Source organism: Calidris pugnax, unplaced genomic scaffold, assembly GCF_001431845.1.
Source record: "Calidris pugnax isolate Ruff unplaced genomic scaffold, ASM143184v1 scaffold44, whole genome shotgun sequence".
Classification (NCBI taxonomy): domain Eukaryota; kingdom Metazoa; phylum Chordata; class Aves; order Charadriiformes; family Scolopacidae; genus Calidris; species Calidris pugnax.
The window spans coordinates 16,340,843-16,360,749 of record NW_015094506.1 but is presented as its reverse complement, the minus strand read 5'-3'; the positions used below and the strand labels follow the sequence as shown (position 1 = coordinate 16,360,749).

General features: G+C 37.7%; 1 protein-coding gene across 1 annotated transcript in view; it reads left to right on the top strand.

Annotated features, from left to right (window-relative positions):
- The window catches only part of OTOGL (otogelin-like), a 94,062-nt gene that overhangs the window by 21,132 nt on the left and 53,023 nt on the right, over positions 1–19,907 (top strand). The window contains exons 16-25 of the mRNA XM_014963313.1: positions 602–725; positions 2,388–2,565; positions 3,507–3,631; positions 6,015–6,224; positions 6,995–7,160; positions 8,264–8,338; positions 9,039–9,091; positions 9,689–9,851; positions 12,886–12,993; positions 14,692–14,830. Of these exons, the coding sequence (XP_014818799.1) occupies positions 602–725; positions 2,388–2,565; positions 3,507–3,631; positions 6,015–6,224; positions 6,995–7,160; positions 8,264–8,338; positions 9,039–9,091; positions 9,689–9,851; positions 12,886–12,993; positions 14,692–14,830 (1,341 nt within the window). The remainder of the gene's footprint in view (positions 1–601; positions 726–2,387; positions 2,566–3,506; positions 3,632–6,014; positions 6,225–6,994; positions 7,161–8,263; positions 8,339–9,038; positions 9,092–9,688; positions 9,852–12,885; positions 12,994–14,691; positions 14,831–19,907) is intronic.

Genomic DNA, 19,907 nt, shown 5'->3' with positions numbered 1-19,907 from the left:
TCGTACTTGCATTCTGCAAGGATAACGCTTCAAAATGATGAGTGTGAGTTAGTTTATAAGTCACCATTTTTCAAACAGTCAGATATTTAGAAATTATTTTAGTATAATTCTGGAGAAATTATATTCTTATGTGTGCAATCAGAGATCAAGACTAGGTGTCAAGGTAAAAGAGAAGCACCTTCATGTATACAGTATTTTCTTTCTTCTGTTTGCTACGTTTGGGGTCTGGTTACACCAGCTTGATAGAGATTGGGTCAGACTCTTGTTAACCCAGCAATGAGCAGCACCCATGCAAGTATGGATTTTGAACCCAGTATCAGTACTTGGGGTCCTCTGCCCACTTACTGCTACGCTGCCATGATAACTAAAATGCACTCTCCTTGCTCTTATATTCATATACGATGTTATATTATGTTCTACATAAAATTTTGGATGCTCTGTTTAATGCTTTGAGGGATAGTTTACAACTGATTTACCTGATGACAGTTCTGGTATTTCCTTTCCGTACAACTGTTTTCTCTTCCTGTTTGTTTGGTTTTGCTTTCCATGGTAATATTAATGTCTTTGCCTGTTTCTGATGGTGAAACTTGTTTCTACTTAGAACTTTGACCACGCCTGCATTGAGTCTGTAACACTAGTTCTTGAAGATGATGTGAGCAAACAAGTAACTCTCACAAGATATGGTCGAGTCCAAACTGGTCCTAACCAAGTTTTTAACCTTAATGGTAAGAAGCGCATGGAGTACAAATTTACTAGGGTTCAAATTCTTCCTTGTATACACTCCGAAGCTTTTTAGTAATATGTGTTTATGAAAAAGGAATTTCTTCAAACATACCTTATGAAATGTACAATAACTTACTTCTTATAACCTTAGCAATGGTTCTGGAAATGTACTTTTTCAGACTGTGAAATAGAGTCTTTCATTATGTCCTTATTTCTTTGTATTTATTATCTCATAAAGTGCCCAGAAATTCCACTCACTTTGTTTGTGTTTAGGGGGGAGTAGGTAAGAAAAAGAAGGGAGGTGAAGAAAGGATGGAAATAATCTTGATGCTGATGTTAAGATCTACTTTGATTAAAGGTTTTTGAAATAAATGTCATGGAATAGAAACCATGTGCTCTACAAGATCTACGTTGATTTCAGCACTGACGAGCATTGTGATTTCAGGCAGATTACTTCACCTTTTTGGAAAGGACAGTAAGATAAATCAATGTTAAAAGTATATTATAAAATTAAGCACTGTAGGTGGAAATGATATTGCTAAATTTTGTATCTCACAGTGATCAGTAGTAAATTCTTACTGAATTTTTAGTCTCTTTCAGAGCAAAGTTGTAGTTCCTCTTTCCTTTCCCAGTCTCTGGCAAAACAGAACCTAGGGGTTTCTGCGCTGGTGGTTGCAGCTATGCCTTTTCTTCATTGAATTTGTCCAGTCATAGTTTTGCTTTGATCATGTGTAGCTTCCTAGGGCAATGAGTTTCATAGGTCAGTTATACTTTCAGTTATGTTTAAAGTTCTGCTTCATAATTTCATTGATAATTCCATTTTATGTCTTTTGAATCAGTCCCTATTCACTTTCTTGTCTCCTTTCATAGTCTGCGACAAATATAATCTATGACAAATATTTTGATGTCACATTCTTGATAATTGGGTGTTATCTATTAGGTCTTGCCAGTTAAGATCTTTAAGTTCAGTATTTTATCTGCCTCTTCTCAGTTTGTGCAGCTAAGTGTGCGTTTGTAGAGGCTGCCTTGTGAAGGTAGATCTGCTTTAAGCCTGCAGCTGCAAGTAGCCCTACAATGTGTAGCAAATGAGTGCTGTGACTGTGAAATCTCCATTTCCTCACATAATGGATTTGCTGGGAAGGAAAGCTGGGAATTTGATAGGGCCTTAGTTCACATACAATCTAAGGAAAGAACTATACTGATGTCATATCAATAGTAATAAAAGGGAACCTTCAATCTGAAGATTGCAGTACATTCTACAGGCATCTGTTAATTAATCTTATAACATCCCTGGGGGCTAAGAAACAAGTGGTTTCTTGTCTTGTCTTCTCATTGTCAGAGGCATGCTGTTGCATTGCTTTCTTCTTAAAAAAATAGATATGTGAAAGGGGTTTCTGGATAACTCGCAAGTACAGAAAGGTGAGAGATTTTTTTACTGTTGACAGTAGTTGCAATTCCTGATTTGTGTTGCTAACAAAAGGATATGTAGTCTCATAAATTCAGATGGAGAATGGGTGAGCTTATTTGGCTGTAGGTGAGGTTGTGCATAGTTTCTCATTTTATTTCTGAGTTTTCAAAACCTATTTTGTTTCAGGCATAAACCGATACCACCTGAAAGTTGCATTTCAGTGACTTTGTTTTAATTTTGCTTTTGCTATGTGCAGGGGCTATTGAAATTCAGAACATATCTTCTTTGTTTGTTCAACTGAAAACTAGTTTTGGTTTGAAGATACTGTTTGCTAAAGATGGAGAGAGAATCTATGTTCAAGTTGATGTTGGCTGGAAGAGAAGAACATTGGGATTATGTGGAACATACAATGGAAATTTAAGAGATGATTTTCTGTAAGTTGTGTATTGTACATTTAGACTGTGTTTACCAACAAGTGAAATCTTTTGTTGAATGTAATAATCTGATTATTTAGTTTCATTAATGTACTCATACTTTATTAAACTAATCAATACAACATCTCTTAATTAAAATGTTAGTTACAATTAAAAATACGAAACCCATAAATGTAGCTAAGTCATTGTAAGATGTTTAGCTGAATCAGTTTTGAAAACTACCATATTATTTATAGAAGTTACTGGTTGATGATATTGTGTGAACGTACTTTTTTGCCTCCCTGCTCCTCCCTTACCACCAGATCAAATACACGAGCACTGATGAAAAGAGTGGAAAATAATACTCATAGGATCCTTACCTGATTAATGATTACTACTGTTTGATTTTTTTCCTACACCTCATTTTAATGGGAAAAAAATATAATTCTGAACCACAGGAATAGTTTATTAGAAGAGCACACTCCTTATTCTTTGATTTCATTTCCTCCAAGCTATAATATTGCAAAACTTTTTAGCAATAATAAATGCTTTTGAAATACTTCAGGAAAAACAGTATCAAAATGCAAACAACCCCCCTCTAGAATACTGATAGATACTGTTAGATAACAGGTCAAATTTTTGACATTTCACTGAACGTATGCACTTGAAAAAAGGCTGAATTCTGCTGTCATTAATGCCTCCTCTAACTGATTTCAGAGTACTTGAATTAAGCATAAATGACGGCAGACTTTGAATGTAAGAATATTTTTGCATAAGTAAAATGTTGAGGAAAAAGCTTTACATGCCCTCTCTTATTTTATACCTCACATTTTACATCTCTTTTGACATGTAGAATGTTCAATGTGACTATGCATCTAAGCCTTTCTGATGTACTTGCATCTTCACCCGTGTAGTCCATAAGGTCAGCAGGACGCTTGCAGTATTGATCTTTTCCTTTACAGTTCTCCAGCAGGAATGATAGAAGGGACCCCACAACTTCATGCCAATGCATGGAAGGTTTCCTCAGCTTGTTCGGTGCCTATCAATATTCCTGTTGTTGATCCTTGCAATGTTAATCAGCAAAATGGTATGTTTTTACATAGGAGTCTGGAATTAGCTGTATTATTATGGGACATTTTTGGTTTTTGTGTGAATGAGTTGCACTGTTACTTTCTATTCATTAATGAATACGTACATATATTTTAACTTCAGTTTTAGATGCACACCCTTTCCTTGATTTTTCTTTCTTGGCAGACCATTCTTTCCATGCGTTTAGCATGTAAAATTAAGTAAGTCCTTTGTAAATACAAGCTAGTAGATCATTCAATACCTGGTGTACTGGCCACGAATCCTAAATTCTGCTGTATATTAAACATGCAGAGTGCTAGGCTACACTGTTTGTAGTCCTGTAAATTATTCCAGCTAAGAGAATTGATGCACAGTTGTAGATTGACAAAGAAAGTGCAGGAGGCAGTGTCTTGCTGAGAGACTGCTCAGATCAAAAGTCCTATCTCTGGCTTCTCTGTTTGTCTAAGTTGCATTAAAAAGTTTTGTTATCCTCCATCTATGGTCTCTGACACAACATGATGCAAACAATCACATCCGTGGATTTGTTCAAATTCCTGGGTAAAGATTTAGTTTTGGCTGGTTGACATGCGTATGTTTTGCATCGAACTTTCACTGTTTCCTCCTTTCTGTGTTGCTGTTATTTTCAATTAATGGAGACAATGAGGAGACAGTATTTGCCAATTCTGACAAAATCTAGTCTAATGTTTTTAATGTTTCAGACATAATGCCTGTCTGGGGATGTGGAATTTGGCCATATTTAGAGCTTGTTGGAGCAAGCCTAAAATAACCATAAACCTTGAAGAATCTGGGGCATTCTAAGACTTTTTATGCCTTCAGCATTCACTGCCTTCTGAAGCAGTACATCTCAGCCAAGTTAGTGCTCTCCAAGATACTTCATGCCTCACCTTCAGTTCTGTGCTTCCTCAGTGAAGGTGGAGTTTGACATAAATGTAAGCTTCTTAGCACAGGAGGGTGGACTAGATTATCTTCTGAGGTCCTTTCCAGCTTGAACTTTCCTGTGATCCTGTAATCATCACTGGAAAAAGCAGTCCTTGAGTAGGAGGTCCTGCCCCACACTACCACCTGTGCTGAGCCAGTGCAAACATTCTTCCAGGCCTGTGATGATCTCAATCTGATGAAACGGATAAAGAAATCAGTGTTTGTTTGTTTACTTATTTTGTCAGGTTACTTTTCAACCAAGCCCAGTTCACTCCTTGAATCTAATTTACTGAGAGATTCCACAGAATCACAGAGAGATATGGGGTTGGAAGGGACCTCTGGAGATCATCTAGTCCAACCCCCCTGCCAAAGCAGGTCCACCTAGAGCAGGTCGCACAGGAATGCGTCCAGGTGGTTTTTGAATATCTCCAGTGAAGGAGAGTCCACCGCCTCTCTGGGCAGCGCATTCCAGTGGTCTGCCACCCTCAAAAGAAAGAAGTTCCTCTTCATGTTTAGGTGGAACTTCTTATATTCAATTTTGTCCCCATTTCCTCTTGTTGTACCCCTGGGCACCACTGAAAAAAGTCCAGCCCCATCCTCTTGACACCCTCCCTTTTATGCTTTATAAGCATTGATCAGATCTCCCCATAGCCTTCTTTTCTCCAGACTAAAAAGACCCAAGTCCCTCAGCCTCTCCTTGTAAGAGAGATGCTCCAGGCCCCTAATCATTTTCGTAGCCCTCTGCTGTACCCTCTCTGGCAGTTCCCTGTCCTTCTTGAACTGGAGAGCCCAGAACTGGACACAATACTCCAGATGGGTCCTTACCAGGGCAGACTAGAGGGGGAGGATAACCTCCTTCTACCTGCTCCAGAAATTCCTCTTTCAGTGTGTGTTTATGGGAATGAGCAAGGAGGATGAAGGGTAGGAACACTCTTTTAGCAGTAAAATTGCCTTCAATATGATCCACACTACAGTGTTCCAGAGATATTCCACCACATGTCGTGGTGGCAGCTTTAGTGGTAGGAGGAGGGGCTGTTGGCACTAGAAGATATTTGAATGTCCCTGAGCTCCAGTTTGCAATGCTTTCTGAGTCCACAAGCCAAGAAGTACATGGCGATTGCTGATTTCAAAGGTAAATGAAACATCAAGTAGGAAAAAACATTCCAAAATTCAGAGGACTCTTCTCACTAACTCTTTTGAAATATGTTTTTTTTGCTGTTTAAGCTTCCTGCACTACTATGGGAAGGTATAACTGGTTTTATACAGTTATTTTTTGTCTCTAGTGGAGTTTGCTGTTGAGGGAGTTGCTTAAAATACCAGTTTTAAACTATAGTACTTTGCAGAAAGACATTGTATACAAGATTTTCTGGTACGAGTGGCTATGTTTGGTTTTAATATTCTGGCTATCCATTTGACTATCATATTAAAATGGGTCAGGCTAAAACAATGTCGCCTTCTCTTAGCTGGGTATGCATCTCACTGTGATATCATCAATCAAGAAGTTTTTGCTCCCTGCCATGCCTACATCAGCCCGGGATTATACTACCAGCTCTGCCGCTTCGACGCGTGCAAATGTGGAAGCAGCTGCTTGTGTAATGCTCTGGCTCACTATGCTTACCTCTGCGGCAAGCACGGGGTCTTCGTTGACTTCAGATCTCATATTTCTTACTGTGGTGAGTAATGTTTGCAGAACAGAGTATCTTTTAGCAATGTGTAAAATTCTAGAAATGCCACTCACTCCACAAAATACAGGTATTGAGCTTTTTTACTGGAAAATAGAATTGTGCCATGAGCTTATGACATACTCAGGGGAGAACGCTAATCGCCTTTACGTTAGGCATCTGATTCGGGGACCCTGAGCTGCCTCACAGGGGGTGCCTGTTCCATTCCATTGGCTACAGAAAGAATTTAAATTTCTGACGCTGAGCTCCTAAGTTATATGGAAGCCCCTATTAGGCTAAAGTAGTCAGGGAGGGGCAGAAGCAGGCCTGTTCCATAAGGGAAGGCAACTTGGGTTGGCAGGGGCTCCCTGGGGAGGGCAGAGCAGGAAGTGATTTACCAAGCAGGATATACTAATGATTCAAAACATGGCGTTTCTAACTCAGAGTAATGCCTCAACTTCAACTGTACTGTTCTTCCTCTCTTGAAAGCCTAGATACACCCACCACACCCCACACCCCCCTGACACTTAGCACATACCTACTGCTTACACAGTTGATAATTCCAGCCAAGGAATTTTCTAACAGAATCTCACCTAAATCTAAACATTTCTAACTTAAGAAATCAGTAAACCAACATAGTTTCTCGTGCATTTGAACTCACCCTAGTGCAGCAAGAGATCATTTTGCTTTGCTGTTTTGCACTCCCATGATACACTGCTTTGTTTTCAATTTTCCACATATTAAGAGTATGTTGTTCTCCCTTCTCTCTCTCTCTCCTCCAGCTGTGATGTGTCACAGTGGTATGCTTTATCATCAGTGCTCTTCTTTTTGTAAACATTCCTGTGCTTCACTTTCTATGGCAAATATCTGTGGTGATGACTGTGCAGAAGGATGTAATTGTCCTGATGGGAAATATTTTGAAGAGTCGGTCAGCTTTTGTGTATCAATGTAAGTCATAAGAAAATACAGTATATACGTAAGCACATTTTCTATTTGCAACAAGGTTTAAAGTAGGGGTATTTTTCTGTTTTTCTCAAGATGTAGACTTCCTAAAGAGGATAGCAAGAAAGACATGAAGGTTTCATATTCTTTTATACTAATCAGTAGTGGGGCCTCATCTGCTACTATGTGTACAGCCATCTACTGTACTTTAGAGAAGATATGTCACACTGCTTTAGAGAGAGGGGTGATGAAACTTTTGAATTCATGGGAAAGCATTTTCACATGAAAACCTTGTTTTTATCACTTACGTAAAACTGAGAGAGAATTTACACAGTAGCAGTCCATAAAGTCACGGATAGTATGGAGAGAGTGGTTAGGAGTGTCTTTTATTGTCTCACAATGCAAACCAAATGAAAGGAAACAAGTTTTGTGTATTGTATACCAAAATTGTACAGCTTACCACCATGGGAAGTTACTGAGTTCAGGTACTGAATTAAAACTGAAATGACTATATTTGCAAATGTCAAGATTATACAGATTTATTGCTGTTCATTGTGAGATATTTTTGAAAGATGAGTAAAGTCCATACCATAATATAGATAAAGACTATTTGAAACTATCAAAGAGTGTAAGGTAAGTTGGTATTCCTATATTTTTGCATGGTTTCTAGGGAATTCTGTTGCTACTTCTGTCCCATCTGGCTTTTATCACAGGGTTAATAGATTTTGCTATGATAATTCCTCTAACCCATGATTTTGATAATACTTTGAGTGGGAACTACTTGTTGCCATACTCTTCCCATAACTGGGAAGAAAAGTTCCTTTCTATAAGACTAATGCAGAGAAACAGCAAATAAATAATATGGAGATTGAGGAAAATCCTGTCTTTGTTGAAGACAGTGGGAGTTTTGCCATTGACTTCAATACAGCCAGGGTGTCGGGTGTCATCCTTTAATTTTTGCCTTTAAAAATGTATTGTAAATATAAATAAAAAGATTGATTTAATGAATTATAAGGCCTGCTTATCATAATAGTTTGACAAATGGATTGCCCTCAGATCTCATTTCATTTTGCTTTTTTGATCTACACGCATAAATATTCTTTTAACAGATCTGCCTGTCATTGTCATTACAAGGGCAAAGCCCTCCAGCCTGGAGAAATCCTCCTCATGCCAACAGGCTCCTGGTAGGTTGGAACGCCAAGAGTTTTATCTTTCATGTATTACAGTTTGGATGCTACTCAAGACCCCTGAGAGTTTTTTCACGTAGAATGAAGGTCTATTGTATCAAGATTTTATTTTTATTACACACTAAGCAAAAGGGAAACTAATGTAAATTGGATTACATACCTGCTTATTTTAACAACAGGATACTTGGAAAATTCTGTAGGCCAGTGTCTAAAGAGCATCTCAAAACACAGGCATGGAGGTTGCAGTCCTGTTCTTAGACCTGGAGGCATTATGATAGCAACGTGATCCTGGTTTCTGAAGAATAAACAATGGGATTCTGTTTTGGAAAGTCTGTCAAAGGCTTGCAGGGAGCTATATTTGTGTCACTTTGTATTATTAATTCTTGATGGAATCCTGACCTCGCTGAAACAAATGGGGAAACCTCCCAGGTTTCCTGGTCAAACTTGCTCATTTTACAAGCAATGCTTTCAACCTGCAGATTTAATATTGTGTCTGTGACTTGTGCATCAAGGTTGGCTCTGGCTGAGGTCATATAGGGGCTTCATTTTTCTGCCATTGCTACGCCTCTCCAATGTTCTGGGTTTTTTTCACAGTTAAGAAATTAAGGAATCAGGTTAAGTTGTATTATCTTTTTTAACGTGATGGCTACAAAACATTTGACCCTTGAATAAAGATGGGTTTGCTTTTCTTTTTCAGTCAATGTTTGAATGGAACAGTGAAATGTATTGAAGCCACTACAGAAAATACAGGTAATTTATGGTCTTGTTTCATATTACAGTTGCACAGAGAAAGTTTTTGACGTTGAATAGTCATTTGGTTTTCTCCTCATATGTATTTCCATTATGAGATACTTAATGTCATGACATATTTAAAATAGAAGGTTAGGAACACAAGTTGCCTTGTTTTTTTCTTTTTCCTTTTTCTGTAGCACAAATTGTACTACTAAGTCACTTGGGAAATTAAAAAGCCTAAATACATGTGAGGTATACGTCAATATGTTCTCATGTGAATACCTAAATTAGGCTCACTAGGCATGTTTAGAAAGCCCTAGGAAGCATTGATTTCTAGAAAGTAACTTAATCTTTAAGAATGAGCTGTGTATCAGATCCAGGGTACCTAGATCCAGGTGCTTAATATTAAGTTGATTTTGGTTTTTTTACATAATAAAACATCCATTAATTTTATATCTGTAATACAAATGAAGCTATAGACTTTTATTAATATTATATTCTTATGTGTAATAAAATGTATGCATTAAAATAAATAGTTTGTGAATTAAAACAAATAGAAAACCTGCAGTGTAAAAGAGAAGTTGATCTCATTTAACCTGCATTTTGCATTTGAAGTTCACATATGCCCTGAAGGAAAAATGTACTATGACTGCAGATCTCCTGTGCCTGGATTACCAGCAGCAGGTGTGAACTGTGTGATCTCCTGTGCAAACCTTGCCATGAACTTCTCCTGTGTCCCCTCACCACCCTGTGCAAGTGGCTGCGTTTGCCCCCCTGGGTAAGCTTTGGAGGAACAGCCTGGAACACAAGCCATATACATATTTTTCACAGTTTAAATCTGCATATTTTTTTTTTGCTTTTTAAATTCCAGTGGTATCACACCTCTAATTTTGAAACTATTGTTCTGTAAATTTTTGCAGATGCACAGTCACAGTTAAAATGCCAAGTCTTTCTTTTGTCTCTGAGAGTCCTTTTGTCTTTCCTGCTGGTATGAGGCTCGATGCTTTAATGCTTCCTCTGTTGGAGTACCCCAGTTTCTTCATCCTGAGACCATGCTTCCAGCATCCCATAAGATATCCAGCTTGCTACCGGTCTGATTGACTGGTATTTTGACAGGAGATGACTCCCACCACTTGCAGAGTATAGTTTATTTGAGTGTAGAAGCAAACATGAAAAAAAATCTTAATGTAAACCATCTGTGTTCCTGCTTTCTGCTCAAGTAATTGTCTCACCTAGATTTCTACTCTGGCTTACAGTACTGATGCCCAACTTGGGGCGGGGAGGTGGGAGGTGCAGGCTGGATCCTGCCCCCTTCCCCTTCATTCTTTCTGCCCTTCTTAACTCAGCCAAAGTTTTTTTCTTTCAGCTCATGTATTTGGATTTGGTGCCCAGAAACTGTCTGCTGAGCTTTGCAGGGGTCAAATCAAAGTACAAAAGCTAAAAGCATTTGTTCTGAAGTTTCTATCAACCACCACTCCCTCCAACTCTTTCCATTGCCTCGTCTGATACCTGCTGTATGCACTTTCAGATTTGAAAAGTCAAATATGCTGTACAAATTGCTGCAATTTGACCACAGGTGGAGTGTTCCTTGCTTTTTTCTCAACTTCTGATTTTATTTCCCTGTGTGCAAAGCCAATGGTCCCCCTGACATTATATTGGTTGTGCACAGATCAGAGTGTAATGAGACTGCCAGAATTCCCCTTCCAGCTACTTGTGACATTCACAGATGACTAAGCAGTGGTGGAGGACAAATTTCAGGCATAAATTTTTAAGATTTCACTAGTTGTTCTTGCTTGGTATTCAGTAGTCCTCTACAACTTTAGCCTCAACTAAGATGTTAGCTTTCAATACCATTAATGTTATAGAAATAAACAATTATATTTTACGCATAATGCATGAGTCTGTACAAGACATCATATAGAAGTTAGTAAATTTTCACTGAAATACCACCATGATTTTTTCATGAACTTAAACTAGTTAACATTGTCACAAAAGTTCATGTGAAAATTTCAAAAAATTAAAATGTACGTTAAAAAACAGAGCTAAAGACTTGCTCACACTCAAGCAGCATTCTGTCATTTCAAATTGATAAGCTGATTATTTTATGAATTATAAACTATAAAAGGGTTATAGAAAAGCCAAACCCCAAGTTTCTCTCAAATAATGTTTTAATACTGTGATGATATATTTTTTTATGCTCTTAAAATGTCTTTTTTTTATACTCTTAAGATGTTCTTTTTTTTTTTGACTTCTCCCACCTCATTTCTACCACTACCCATTGTTTGGCCCAATGACCTAACCTTTACAGAGGAAACCTGAATTCTCCTGAGACTGGTACTATATTCTAGCATCCTGGGTACTTATGGTGCCCACAAATAAAAAACAGCTTATGCTTGGTATTGAAGCCCTTCCCTTTGGAAACCCATGACAGGTTGGACTCTAGTAGGCAAAAAATGGTTCTCTTAAAGTAAAAAAAAAGTTTTACAATTTCTATTGTTAAAATTATTGCACAACGACTTGTAATTCTTTTAATCAAGATTTAAAGAGGTGACAAAGAATAAGAAACACTGAAGGTCTCTGGTATGCTATAAAAATGGAATAGAATAACTCAAAATTTCATGAGGAAATTAGTTTAGAATGAATGTAAATTCACCACCCAAAGATACATTGAAAGTCACCCTAACACTGAGCTGGAGAAAAGAGAAGTTAAGTTGAATTACAGAAGTACAGAAGAGTTGTATTGGAAGGGATCTCATGAGGCTGTCTAAGTTACTCTCTTGCCCTTAGGTAGCATCAGTGATACCTACATTATTCTTGGAAGATATTTAACTTCCATTGATAAAGACTCTAAATGACCTCCCTGTGCCATCCATTCTAGTATTTTTCTTTCTTTAATCATTTTTCTGAACACTTGACTTAAAACCAATTAAGTCAAATGAACCAGTAATTCTGGGGAGAGGAAAACTCCAATCTGTGTATTCCTTTTAACTTCAAGTAAAGCAATTTCAAGATCAGACTTTGAAAACACATCTCTCTCTGCTCTCAGTTGTGTGTTGCAATGACAGCTGCAGGAATTTCTCCCCTAAAAAGCAGCATTGGGAGTGTCAGTAACATTTTTTTAAAAGAAGTTAATGGTGCTAAGCAGGTGGAATTGAGGAGATAGCAAAAAGTGGTTAAACACATCTCTAGGTCAGTTATTCACGGTCTGATCAGACTTGCAGCTCTTTGCATTAAGAGCTGCTCTTTTGTCTTAACTTTGTTAGTTGTTTCCACCTCCCCAGTTCAGACAGGTAACCTCCACCATCGCTCTTTGTGAACTGTGTTCCTTTTCTCCTGCTAACTCTGCAACAGCTGCCACATCCCAGCTCACCATCCTGTGCTCAGAACTGCTTTGTGCAGAGGAGCAGGCACATCATTCTGGCTGCTCCCCTGGGACAGGAGGATGAGGGAGTAGCAGGGAGGGAAGGGCAGCCTGGCTACAGCCTCACCAGCGTGCACAGCACACAGATGCTTTGCAGTTTGCAGGGAGAAATACTTACACTACCTGTGCTCTTGCACAGGGGCTGATGCCCAACACAAACATACCCCTTTTGAGATAAAAGGAAAGCCACAAGTGTGAGCTTTGTGAGGTCTCCAGGTGTGCACAGTGGAGATTATTTGATCTGGGCAGCTTTTGCTACTGAAACAGTTGTCTTTGGCTGGCTGGCTGACCGGCTGTCCCTGGTGGGGTTAAGATGATATACTGCACATTCAGTTTCGTTGATCTACTTGTGAATTTACACTTTTGTCTTAATAATTCTTTTGTTTTGAAGGATGGCTGAGCATAGAGGGAAATGTTATATTCCTGACAGTTGTCCATGTACCTGGAAAGACAGGGAATTTCTGTCAGGAGAAGTGATAGCTACACCATGTTACACCTGGTGAGTGATATGCATTTTGCAGACTTCCAAATCATCTCAGTTTAGCTGCAAAGTGGAACTGACATGGAGAATGTGTTGAGCACACTGAAAATAAAAAAATGTATAGATTTGTTTATAGACAGTTACAGAACATATCTTTTAGTAAACTCACTAACAGACTTGGAAGAGTAGGCAGATTTTTGGGTGAGTGATTCTTCAGGTCTGAAAAGGAACAGAAGATATCAAAGTTAAAAAGCAGTCAAGAACAAATGCTTCCTTCCACACATATTGGTTAATCCCTGCAAAAGACATTTGGCATTTTGGAGAACAGAATATCATGAAAGATAACCAAGGAGAAAAAAAGAGAAGTTAAATGTATGACAGTGGTAAATTGTCTGCTCCTTTGGGAACTGGGCTGTTTGCAGTATAAGCTACCAGTCAGCATGAACAACTGTATAGGAAGAAGATCATAGAATTGTCTAGGTTGGAAGAGACCTTTAAGATCCTCTAGTCCAACCATCAACCTAACCCTGAAAAAAAACCATCACTAAACCATGTCACTAAGCACTACGTCAACCCCTCTTTTAAATAGCTCCAGAGATGGTGCCTCAACCACTTCCCTGGGAGCTCATTCCAATGCTTAATGACCCTTTCAGTGTAAAAACTTTTCCTAGTATCCAATCTGAACCTCTCCTCGTGCAACTTGAGGCCATTTTCTCTTGTCCTATCGACTTGGGAGAAGAGACCAAGTCCCACATCTCTGCAACCTCCATTCAGGTAGTTGTAGAGACCGATAAGGTCTCCCCTCAGCCTCCTTTTCTCCAGGCTGAACAACCCCGGCTCCCTCAGCCTCTCCACGTAAGACTTATTCTCCAAGACAGGCAATAGAAAAAGAAAAAGGAAATAAAAATGGATTGGAAGTGGAAAATGAGCTAACATCCAGCATCATTTTTTAAGGAACCTTACCTGGCTTACATTGGTAAGATCCATTCCAAGATAGATCCATTATAATTTGCTAGCCAAAATATCTATTTTCAGATAAGTATGTATCTAATTATAATAATAATAATAAAGTTTGGCATGATAGCTTTTAATCAGCTAAAAACCTCATTGGCAAATCAACTCAGCTTATACACTTAACACAAGCAAAACTAGAAGCTGTGAGTGCTACCGTTATACAAACTTGTGTAAGGCACTGAATGAAGCTGACAGAAAAAGTAATCCTGGAAAAATATCAGCATTTGTTTCTTAAACTCATTCTGTACCTGTGTGATACCCTGAAGTCTTACAGGTAGCAACTGGAGGTCTTCTGCATTGAATATGTGCAGATTTTAATCAAAATTTCATGAGAAAAAAAATAATATCGATGTTTTATTAATAAGCATGTAGTGGTACAGCATCTTATCTGTACTGGAGGTAGCAAGGAAATATTTGCATAAGCCATAAAAATGTTAAGATTTTGCATTAATTTCTTATGCATTTTTATTGTACATATGTGCTGACGGCAAAATGCTCAACACTTCTCTGCTACAGCATCACCAATAACTTCAGAAGCAATCCATAGAATAGCTCTGTGTTTCAAGGTCTGAGAATTTTCTTTCTTTCATGAATTTCTGAATAACTTGAAATAAAGAACCCAAGAAAGCTTTTTCTTGAAAATAAAATAAAAAAAAAAAGGCCCTGCTATGAGAAGATACTGATTGTTAATTTTCCTTACAGTGTTTGTCGGAGAGGGGTATTCAACTGCACCAGTTACCCCTGTCCTGCTGTATGCACTATTTATGGAGATCGACACTATTACACCTTTGATGGACTGGAGTATGATTATGTCAGTGACTGCCAAGCTTACCTGCTAAAGGTAGGAGGATTATTCATTGATTTTCACATGCCAAAGTGAAAGTTTCTGTGACAGAGCAAGTATTTTGAACATCAGGACATGATCTGTAGAAACAAACATTGTGAAAACAGGTGCAGAACAAATGTATCAGAAAGGAAGAATCTGTAAATGACGTTTTGTGCTCAGCCATGTGAAAATGGTACATGGGTGTATCCTCACATATCTATGTGCTCTAGAGAAAAACAGAAAATTATGTTTTCTGTGCTACCTTAACCATATTTTCTTCACAGTGAGCAAAGAAAAACACCATAAAAACTGTTCTAGAACTAGGTGTTATCTATAGATCTATTTAGTAATTATCTATAAACTCTGCTTGGCAGAGGGTTAATGACAACCTCTGAGACTGCTTGGAATCCCTCTTGAATGTGATCTGCATCAGATCTGGAGTGTATGTATATAATAATATCAAACACAATGATTTCATAATTCAGCAATGAAATCCTTCATTGAGATTGTCTGGCAGCTACATGCTAATGTTCCTCATAGCACACATTTACAGTACATTGTTAGCCTTTTTTGTTTAAAAATACCATTACTGACATTTAGAAATATATTCTATTACTAACAACACCATTGTTTATTATCATTGTTGCTATTATTAAGGCTAAGATTCTGTCTTCTAAGTTACAGTAATGTGTTAAGGAGGATATTAATTTTCTGTCAACCCTGACTGTCTAACCTTAAGAAAAAGCATGGTTTCTCAACAAGGACTACTGCAAATAGTTTATTTCATGAACACTTCAGTAGAGTATTCACAGCTGTGAAATAAAATAGATAGGTTCCAGATTTTTTTCTTTGTTAAAAAAAAAAAAAAAAAAAAAGAGAGAGGTTTGGTAAAGATAATATGAATACCTCAGAGCAAACTGCTGGCTTATATCACATTGTCTCATAAAAGAGCTCTTACTCTTAGAGGTATATGAAGCTTTGCACAAACCTTCCTCCTTTAAGATGCAAAAAATACAGGTTACTTTACCTTTAAAATAATCTTGCTTGTATTATATGGTGGAAAGGTGTGTTATCATTTCTTAATTCTTATGCCATCCAGCCAGAGAGGTGTGTAAGACAAATCTATGCTGTTTTTTCAAGCTTTAGTATGATACTGGAATGTTTTGCTTTGATAATCAAATGTCAACTGCCAGTCTACTGCATAACAAAGTACCTATCTGGAAACAAACCATGGGAAGCATTTGGAGTCCAAGAATAAATTTGGCAGCCACATAATTAAGGCATGTGGCACACTGCCAATAGGCCTTTCTTCAGGTGAACATGATGACACAAATGACGAAAATGCTGCCTACGTAGAGCTGCTTTTCAGATGTTTTTCAGTTTTTCAAACTGTTTTTTTCCCCCAAAAGTTAACCAATGTGAGAAAGTATGGCCTAATCGGTTCATCATTTTTCTTTTCTCTTTAGTATATGGAAAATTTTCCTGATCTATATTGAAGGACTATTTATTACAAATTAGGCACTGCATAATTATGTCTGGAAGAGATGATGTATCTGTGGGCTCATTTTTGACTGTGGAATGTTTGGAGAAGTTTTAGAGGAAAAAATGAAAGAAACAAAGGAAGGGATCATATGGCAAATGCCCAAGAGCTTTGGGGGAACTATAACCCAGAACTGATGAACTATGTGATGTACAATCCAGGAACCAGAGGAATGGAAGATGGCACTATAACAAATAATTTGAAAGGACTCCATGGCTGAATTTGGCAGGAACAGACCAGTATGTCTTATTTACATAAGAAGGAACTTAATAGAAATTATAATAAGGAGAAATGATAATTGGGGAAGAGTTGAACTCCTTCTTTTTGTAAAAGAAATTCATGCATGATGAACCTTCTGGGTTATCCCAGTGAAGACAGTAAACCTATGGATGAGGATGATCAAGTCAATATGTGTGTATTTTAGCTTAAAGACCTTTTGGAGACAAATTTCAACATATATTTTTTAGAGACTAGTCTCTCATATGGTGTCATATGGTATGAGTGAGGATTCTTTGAAACATGAATTAAAAGTTAGAAGTTAAAAGATAGGAATAAGTGGACTTTTTTTAGAATGGAGAAATCCCAGTGTCATCCCATAGGTATCCATGCTGAGACCTGTGTTCAGCATCTTCAGAAATTATTTTGAAAAGGCGGTGTGAGGATTGCGGTGGAGTATGCTGATAGTAAAGAATCAGTCTGAACAGCTGAAATAAAGACCACCAGAAGGTTCAGAAGAGCTTATGGGAGAAAACACTGCATGATAAAATGGAGGGTGAAATTCAACAATGAAATATGCAAATCAGTGACCAGAAAAAAATCACTGCAACTATGCTACCATGAAGATAGGCATTAAATTAGCTACTACTATGCAGGAATGGAATTTGTGAGAAGAACATATGAAACAGATTTAATTGGCATCTTCCTAGTGGCAGCCTGAGTGATAATCCAAAGTGTCATCTGTTCTCCAGTTTCACATATGCTTTTATTTGCATGTACACAGTTAAACCACAGCTGTACCACGTACACGTACTCAGTTGTACCACATACTAATGTCGTTAAACTACATTATATATGCAGACATGATAGCATGATGAGGCTGTTCTTTTTTGAAATCTGCTTTGTTGTTCCTAAAGCAGAGGCTTCCACAGCTGTCTCTTCATAATCATCCTCCTCTACAGTTTGGCCATGTGCAGTGACATTTTACTAGCAGTATCAGAGTAATATAATGAGTCTCCCTCTCAGCTACTCTTTGTTCAGATGTGAGAGAAGCTGCCTCTTATAGCCCGTTATCCAAATAAACAAACCATATGAAATGTGGGAAAGTGTATGTAGTTGCAAAAGTTTAAAAGCCTTGCCTAACACATTGGCAGGCACAGCTGTCAGAGCAGTCTTGCCACCTAAACCATGCTACCTGTTCTACAAACAAACAGGGATAACATGTGAAAGGTTCACCAAACACCTGAAATCGAAACAGCTGAAGTGGTTGTAATGTTGTATAGACAACACTGTAATGACTTTGACCTTTCCTTTTTACTAATCTTTTTCCTGTGAGAAGTGAACTGCTTTGCCTCTGCCATCTTTTATATGCTAAACAAAGGTATTGTAGCAGTGCAATAAAGGAAATGATAGCTACAATAAATTTCTTGGCATGCTAATTATTCCCAGACATAGAACTGAGACCAAGAATTCTGATCTGAATCCCATGTCCCTAGTGGCATGATACTGTACTGTTCCCATCCTTTTTACCAGCCCTCACTGTTTGATTTGGCTGTTAGCCTCCCTAAATGTGATCTGTTTGAGCAGCTCTTTAATTTGTCACTGTATTGCACTGTACCATAGAAAGAAGTCATCCTTACCTTTTACTACGTTTTTCATAAGGGGCTTTTGTGCTCTTAGGGGAGAAAAATCAAGTATCAACTTTCAGCCAATTATGAAACTTCAAACTTTGTTTTCAACATCAGGATCATCTGTCAGGCTTTTTTGTTTAAGGTGACAGTAGGTGTATGAAAAAGCCCTTTATAGGTGTATGAAAAGCTGTTCAACAGATATATCCATTGGTCAGAAAATGACCAATAAGTTTTAATGCAGCAATTAAGACAATTAGGGCAGTAATGTCTCATGAAATGATAACTTCTTCTTTTTCAAGGAATTAGGAGGTACATTACATACTGAGAAGTAAAGTCCCTGTATGGATGAATGCTGCTCTAATGTTTTAAAACCTCGTAGTTTCAAAGGAAAAAAAAGAAAAATCTTGGCAGACCAACTCGTTTAACTTTCATCAGTGTAGATCATGTAAACACTTCATTTTAGCTAATCTGAATATTGATGAATTTTAGCCAACTAATTTCTTAATGAAAAAGATTTAAATAGCTTGCTTTCTGTATTTTCTTGCTTATCTTCTGTCATTGATGATGCTACATTCTTTCCCTAACAAAAAGGTGTTAATTTTCTAGCAAACTTTTACTGCATGTTACTTGTACTTGCAGTCTATTTCTTCCACTTGCCTGTTTCATAGACTTCTGCTTTTTATAATACAATTGCTGTCTTTCTATCAAGTCTGTTGGATTTTTTTCTCGTTTTGTGGTAGTTTCCAGTACTGCAGTCCAGTGCATTCTTTATCAAGGCTTGAAGGGTCAGTGCCCTCAGGACCCCTCAGACCTGTTCTCTTCTGAGAAGTAAAATTATATTCTCTCTGATTTCAGGGAGTATCCAAGCAAGAGTTTAGAGGGATAGTCCATCTGTCACAATATCCTTTAATGAGAGGGAGCTCTGTTGTAATGCTTATCTGCCTTTCCAAAAAAACCCGCAAAACAGTCCACTGAAGTATTTTCATTAATTTTAGTACGTTGTCGATGAGGTCCTAAAGCCAAGAAAAGGAAGAACTGTTTCATTTCTGTATCCTGAAAGATGGAAGTCAGCAGAACTAACCCCTCAGCCTCAAGTATTCAGATTTTATGGATTAGCCCTAACTTTAAAGCATGCGATAAAAATGTTTTCACTTCTTTTCACTTGATATTGGGGTTTTGACCATTTTAAAGTCACCTTTTAAATCTTTTTGATGCAACCACGAAAGCTCTTTTAACGCCAATGTTATCACCAGATTTAGTGTGTTAGAGGATTATGAAAGCAACAACCAGACATTTGATCAAATAATTGAACAGTTATGCCAATTAGAAGTTCAGATGTAGCTCTTTTGGGTTGGGAGACACCACATAAAGCCCATTTTTTAAGGCAGATGTTTACTTAACAAAACATGCATGATCTCGTGAACTACAGTATCCCAAATGACTACCCTACTGATGAGCAGTCCCCAGTGTTAGATACCTGGTCTGCCCTTGGGAATACAGCAAGGGAGCTCTTTTCTTGCATGCCTCTTCTTTTGAACCTTGAGGCAAGTTCAAAGCTCTTAGCTTATGATGTTTTTATTAGAATGCTTAATACAGAAGTTGGTTGATACAGTGATAATTCTTTACCCATTACTTAATGATGTATGTATCTTAATTGGTAAATTTATTAAATGATGACTAGGCGTAAGCTGGAGCAATCACTCAC